Source organism: Protobothrops mucrosquamatus, unplaced genomic scaffold, assembly GCF_001527695.2.
Source record: "Protobothrops mucrosquamatus isolate PMUCROS unplaced genomic scaffold, P.Mucros_1.0 scaffold1124, whole genome shotgun sequence".
Lineage (NCBI taxonomy): Eukaryota > Metazoa > Chordata > Lepidosauria > Squamata > Viperidae > Protobothrops > Protobothrops mucrosquamatus.
The window spans coordinates 70,132-77,521 of NW_015387342.1; the positions used below are offsets into that span (position 1 = coordinate 70,132).

At 44.0% G+C, this 7,390-nt stretch overlaps 1 protein-coding gene across 1 annotated transcript in view; it reads left to right on the plus strand.

Annotated features, from left to right (window-relative positions):
- FAM193B (family with sequence similarity 193 member B) overlaps positions 1-7,390 on the plus strand; it is a 20,667-nt gene extending 13,277 nt beyond the window's left edge. The window contains exons 8-9 of the mRNA XM_015820392.1: positions 1,881-1,956; positions 7,188-7,390. Of these exons, the coding sequence (XP_015675878.1) occupies positions 1,881-1,956; positions 7,188-7,284 (173 nt within the window). The 3' untranslated portion in view covers positions 7,285-7,390. The remainder of the gene's footprint in view (positions 1-1,880; positions 1,957-7,187) is intronic.

Consider the following 7,390-nt stretch of genomic DNA (forward strand, 5'->3'; position numbering starts at 1 on the left):
CTAGTCACCACCTTTAAAGCGCTCCATGGCATCGGTCCTGGCTACCTCCGAGACCGCCTTCTGCGGCAGATTCCCTCCCACAGACCGGTGCAGTGGGGGGGAGTGTTTGGCTTTTATTCCCCCCATCTGCTGGGTGGTTGCAGCAGGTTTTGGTCACTTCACATGACCCTGGGACACTGTGACCGTCATAAATATGAATCAGTTGCCAAGCATCTGAATGTAAATCACATGACCCTGAAGATGCTGCAACATTCCAGCTGATCGGCGCTTCTTCTGGGCTCAACAGAAGCACCAGGATCAGTGCCGAGCTCCAGCTGGAGCCTGGCGCTGATCCTGGCGCTTCCGCTGAGCCCTGACAGCCCTGCAGCTCCAGCCATCTCTCGCTCAGGCTTGTGCGGTGCTGCCACCGGTTCAGCTCATTCCCCTCCCCCGCTACCACTTTTCTAGGACGGTCGCGTATCACCTGCCAGGTGCCAATGTACCACAGGTGGTACCCGTACCACTGGTTGAAAAGCCCTGTGTTACACCACTGCTTTGTGAACTGCACTGGTTGCCAGTTCGCTTCCGGGGGCAATATTAAGGTGCTGGCTATTACCTTTAAAGCTCTGCATAGCATGGTTCCAGGCTACTTGAGGAACCGTCTCACCCCAATGGAAGGGCCCTTCCCACCTGTGCCAGCAGAGGAGGCAAACTGCGGATTGCATCAGCCAAGGAGTTTTGGGTGGCAGGATTCAGATGAGCCTTCTCTGCCGTGGCTCCTGCCCTCTGGAACATCTTACCCCCTGGGGTGAGATTGGCTCCCATCCTCCATATGTTTCAAAAGAGCCTGAAGACCTGGTTCTGCTAGATGGCTTGGGGACCCAATGGGGGAGCTTCATACTGGAGGTGGTTGACCAATGAAAACCTAATCCCACCTCCCCGCCCCCGTGTATTTGGCTCCCTCCTTTGCCATCTTGTGTTAGTGATTTTATTTCATCTGCTTTTTATCTTATATTTGATGATTTCAATGTTTTTATGCTGTAAGTTCCCCAGAATGTTTTGACATGAGATGGGCAGCAAATAAATTTCATAACAAAATAAATAAATTCTGGGAGATGCAGTCCCCCTGTATCTGCAAGATAAAAGTTTGGGGATGGCTGGCCTAGAATCTCAGCATCCTTTACAAAAAGGCCTTAACGTGGTACTTGGAAGAATTTTACTGAGTCAGGGAACTAAACTATAAATACTTTTCATGCCTAGTTTACAATTTCATGTAAGATTTCGAGAGACTGGAATGTTTTGGAAGGGGCTGAGGTGTCTAACAGAAGAGAGAGATGTGTTTTTAGAGAAAGAATTATTGTGTATGGGAAAAGGGAAGAGAGAACATTAACGCTAAATACAACCTGGAGCTCCCAAAATGTTTTTGGCCTTCTGTTCCCGCCAAAACCAGCCATTATGCCCAGTGATTCTGGGATGCGCGTGCAAAATAACTGGAGGGCATCAGAGTTTCTGCCTCTTGCTAAAACTCGGTTTTCATTTTACTCTCTCACTGTTCCCTTGCAGTTGTGAGGATGAAAAATATTATGGATTTATTTAAAGTTGAGAATCATATTAAGCCAGGGAGGACCACATGGAATTTGTGGTTCAGATATTTGTGTTTCCTCAGAAAATTTTCTTTCCACCTCAACCTCCCAAGTGTGTTGCTATGACACAAATACAGAATCAATTACAATGAGACATGAAAGACGCTTTGCTTTCTTTGTTTTAACCTGCAGGATGTGGCCTTCAACACATTTTGCATCAACATAAAAAAGCCCATGCTGTGCTTAACAAGGAAAGGAGATCCTCACCATTGACCTTTTCTTTTGAATTACTGACCTTCTTGTATTGTACATTGCTAGATGATGTGTTCCTGCCCAAAGACTTGGATAGTGTGGAGATGGATGAGACTGACAGAGAAGTGGAATACTTCAAGCGGTAAGACTTTGTCACATTGAAACTGACCTTTGGGATCTTTTCTCCTCAACTTCCACACGGGAAGGAGATCAGTGGCCTGCAGCTCTCATACAAATGTCACAATGAATTAATCTGGTTTTGTTGAATAAGCCACAACTTGTTCAGTGCACACAATATATGAAGCTACAAACCATAGTTTATAAACCACAGTGCTAGATTGTTGCACAACTCTACCCCAAAACCATATTACGGCTTAACAGTGTTTGAACCCTATTGCAAGGATGAGATTGCCTCAAAGGGAATGGAAAAGAATATTCCTTCGTATTGCAAAGTATTAATTTGCAAGGAGGTGCAATGATACGCACACCAGGCCTCACAGTCCCTAATGGTAAGCATCATCCATCAAGAAGGTGGTTAGGAAGTGGAAGCTCAGATGCACTAGGCTGAAAGGGAGGTTTTTGGGGTTGTTGTTTTTCCCTCATGAATTTCATTCTCATAAGTGGATCAACAAGGAGGAACTCACAGATTTTAAGAATGCAATGAGGATAGACTATGGAAAAATGATGGTTCCTAGGAAAATTGAAGGATATAAAAAAAGGGAAGAGATAAGGTAGAAGAGAATAACAGAACAGAATAACAGAATAACAGAGTCTCAAGGGACTTTGGAGGTTTTCTAGCCCAACCCCCTGCTCAGGCAGGAAACCCTATACCAGTGATGGCGAACCTATGGCATGCGGGCCAGAGGCGGCACTCAGAGCCCTCTCTGTGGGCACGTGCACCATGCCCTGGAGATGGCAACCGTCCCTCTTCAACCAGCCGCCCGCTAACTCGCCGAGATCCCACATGGCTGGATGCATCCAGCATGGCTGGTTTCCCTTCCCCCCCCCCATCCCATCCCTCCTAGCCTTGCATGCTCTCCTTTTCTTGGGCATGACCCCTGCATTGCCTCCTCAGCTCTCAACCGGCCATCCAACTCAGAGGCAACTTCTCTGAACTGCTGGCGGCGGGCTGCGGAGCCCCAGAGTGTGCCGATCAAGGGACCGGCAGGCTGTGGCTTCTGACGGACACTGTCAGCCCCCATGCACTCGCTGGCCCCTGGTGTCAGGCAGCAGCTGCTCTGGGCCCTGCCTCGCCTTGCCCTGCGACAATGGCACCCCTGCTCTCCCTCACCTCACCCACAGGACGAGCCTTCTGCCCATCGCTCCACCTGCCAGAGACCCCCTGGATCTCCCCCAACCCTGCCCGGCCCCCACAGGCATCCCCCCCCATGAGCAACATCGAGGTGATCACACATACCTTGGCCACACCCACCCAGTCTGCCATGACCACCACAGCCAGTCCATTCAGTGGGCCATGCCCACCTGGCACCCAGCGATAAATAAGTGAGTTTTGGGTTGCAGTTTGGGCACTCGTCTCTAAAAGATTCACTATCACTGCCCTATACCATTTCAGACAAATGGCTGTCCAGTCTTTTCTTAAAAACTTCCAGTGTTGGAGCATTCACCACTTCTGGAGGCAGGTTGTTCCACTGATTAATTGTTCTAACTGTCAGGAAGATTCTCCTTAGTTCTAGGTTGCTTCTCTCCTTGATTAGTTTCCATCCGTTGCTTCTTGTCCTGCCTTCAGGCACTTTGGAGAATAGCTTGACTCCCTCTTCTTTGTGGCAGCCCCTGAGATATTGGAACACTGCTATCATGTCCTTCCTCGTCCTTCTCTTCATTAAACTAGACGTACCCAATTCCATCAACCTTTCCTTATATTTGGTAGCCCATGATTGTTTATTTACTACTTCTTCTTCTTCTTCTTCTTCTTCTTCTTCTTCTTCTTCTTCTTCTTCTTCTTCTTCTTCTTCTTCTTCTTCTTCTTCTTCTTCTTCTTCTTCTTCTTCTTCTTCTTCTTCTTCTTCTTCTTCTTCTTCTTCTTCTTCTTCTTCTTCTTCTTCTTCATCATCATCATCATCATCATCATCATTCACTATTGCTAGTAGTGAAGCAAATGTTCTCTCAGCATTTCCAGGGGATGGTCAGAAATGCAGAGCCAACACAGATCACACAGCATTCCTGAATATCCACTGTCTCTAATCCAGTTTTTATTTTATTTTTTAAGTTATCTTAGATGGGCAGTAGACCTTTTGCCTCTTCCACATTTGCTTTCCCATGTGAGCTAAAAACATAATTATTCAGGGTTAAGGAAGAGGTTGAGAGAGTTCAGGCAGGATGAGCTTTGCCGTTAACCAAAGAGCAAATATTAAAAGAAAAGGGATTTGATTAGGCATGGGGGGTGGAGGCTTTGGGGAGTGGGTTGAAGGCAAATCTGCTATGGGGTGGGAGAGGCAAAAGGGAATGCTGGGGATGTCAGCAGTGATGGTGATGACATAGTAGAAGAATGAAGATCAACTCAATAAGTTTGGGGGAACAGAGAAGAAAAAGCAGTTAGAAGAGTGCAAGGAGATGGGGGGGGGGACAGAAGGAAAGAAAACAAGAGGGGGAGGAAAGTAAGCCCCAAATTGCATCTATTTATACCAAGACAGAATTCACATACCATAATAAAGAAGAGGGAGTGAAGCTATTATCCAAAGCACCTGAAGGCAGGACAAGAAGCAATGGATGGAAACTAATCAAGGAGAGAAGCAACCTAGAACTAAGGAGAAATTTCCTGACAGTTAGAACAATTAACCAGTGGAACAACCTGCCTCCAGAAGTTGTGAATGCTCCAATATTGGAAGTTTTTAAGAAGAGACTGGACAACCATTTGTCTGAAATGGTATAGGGTTTCCTACCTGAGCAGGGGGTTGGACTAGAACACCTCTAAGGTCCCTTCCAACTCTATTATTATTGTTGTTATTGTTGTTGTTGCTGTTATTGTTAACATCACCATATATTTCATTAGGTTTACTGATGTGTAATTCCTGCTATTATGGTTTGCAAAGCATGGCTAATGGGTAGATCAGTAAGTGAGGGGTCCTTGGTGCTCTCTGAGCTTGATTATTTTCTTACACATTTCATTACAAAACTAGGTAACAGCATCAGTGCTAGTAAGGAGTAAGAGTTGCTCTCAATTTCAATTCGTTCAAAGCACTCCTACTAAAATGAAACTAGATATTATGAGTCATCCAAGAAAGTATTGTCTATCTTAGTGTTCTGTTATGACACTTTGGTAGCTGAATCTTATAGTAGAAATGCAAGGTAAATATACTAATAAATAGGAAAGGTTGACAATAATTGCTAATGGAACGAATCATGTTTCCAGAGCTGGTTAATTTTTGGCCATGTTCTTTAGAGAAACTATAAAATGACTCTGAACAATATACATGACATTGTTCTGTAATTTATTCCTCTACTATTTACCTCCCTATTGCCTTTATGGCAATCTGTCTCAAAGCTTCCTACTGTCTAAGCCTTTAGTAGTCGCTTATTCTGCTTCTGTATGGCAAATATCATATTTATTTGTTTATTGTTTATAAAATTTATTGGCCGCACATCTTACCATAGGATAACTCTGGGTGGCTTACAGTTACATTGTAGTTAAAACAAAAATGTTAAAATCAAACCTTAAAACCAAAGACACATCATATATTCTTTTCAAATGTGGCCCTATTTTTTCCTCCTTATTTACAGTTTTTTTAGGGCTTGCAATTCATTAACCTGGAGTTCTCTCCAGTTTCCCATATAGTGCTTCATCTCCACTTTTATTTCTATTACCTATTGTTTAAGAGTGTTCATGAAATACATATGAAAAAAATCAAATCAAATCTTTTGTCTTGAAACTCAATACAAGGTAGTCACACTTGAAGCATTTTATTATGTTTTTATAAAACAAAACTTGAAACATATTTAATGTTTCATCATGGGGAATAAAGGGGACTTAAATAAACTCCTTGTTCCCTGGTTTATATTTTAGGGCCACAAAAGTATACAGAGTGGAAATCCATGCTAAATGTTATTTGCTATCCATCCACTCAACAGAAAAATTGACCCAAATAGAAGCAATACAGTACTGAACCATACTTTTTACACTCTGCCAGCAGCAATATCTGCAAGATTGAACCTAGCAAAGTGACACCAATGAAGTCATGTCAGCATAAACAGTAGATAACCCAAAAGCAAAAATATCTTTCTCTGGATATTGATTTAAAGCTTCTACCTAACACTACCTGTATGCACATTTGAATTTGGCAACCTACCTTTAAAGGTAATATTATTATATTCCAACCCATGAGCATTACTTCCCCATAAGTAAATAGTTAAAAACTTGTAGCAAAATTTCCTAGCAGTTAACCATCTTCTCTCTGGCTATTCAGCCACTCAAAATTGCCTCTGATGCAGGTTCAGAACTAAAGCGCTTTGTCCAATCTTTATAAGTCATCAGGGTCTAACAGTGTCATTGTTGGCTATCTACAAATATTAGTTTTGGTGAAGAATGGCTGATGGGCAGCTGCTGGTGGTTTGGAGGGTAAAGTCAAGGAAATCCTAAGCCAGGGGTAGGCAACCTTGGCTCTTTTATGACTCGTGGACTTCAACTCCCAGAATTCCTGAGCCAGCACAGCTGGCTCAGGAATTCTGGGAGTTGAAGTCCACGAGTCATAAAAGAGCCAAGGTTGCCTACCCCTGGCCTAAGCGGAGGAGGTTGATTTTCAGAAAGATCAACTTCTCCACTAAATCAGTGTCCTAGTATGAGAGGTGCAGGATGCTGTTCGTTAGGCATGAAGTGTCTTACTGTAAAGTAGTCCGTTAAGAGTTGTGAGGTCTGTTGAGACCTGCACATTAATTAATTAATTAATTAATTAATGACCTGAGAGAGGCCTGGATCCATCTACTGTTTTTCTCTGGCTTTGCTGATGCAGCATAAACCATTTCTTTCTGCAATACTGACTGCTCTATAAATACCTTGAAAAGAAGCCAGCCATGTACCTCTGGTCCCAAGTTCTGGGGAAAGCATGTGTGCACTTGTCAAGGAGAAGCAATCCAAGTAATTATTAACAGTAGGGAACTGAATGAGGGAGGGGAAATGTCTGGAGCAATCAATTTCTCTGATCCACAAATCAGTCTGTGGTCTCAGATCTGTTGCCCTTCGTAAAGTGGCTGCCTAACAAGTTCCTGATGCCTCATTCTATGTCTATAGACACAGGAATGACCAGCGTTTGTGTGTGTAAATGGAGAAGATAATGAAGTATATATATGTATGACTATACGGTAAGACAAATTACCACTCCATTCTGGGATTCCTCACCCTTTACATCCCCTGTATTGCAGGTTTTGCCTGGACTCAGCCAAGCAGACCCGACAAAAAGTGGCTGTGAACTGGACCAATTTCACCCTGAAGAAAACCACTTCGAGTGCAGCTCAGTGAGGTGTGCGGTGCAGCCCTGGTATATCTGCAGGGCCCCACACCTCGCCTTCCCTCTCCCCAAACCCATAGACAGACACTTGACCTCACTGACCCTTGGCCCTCCCCT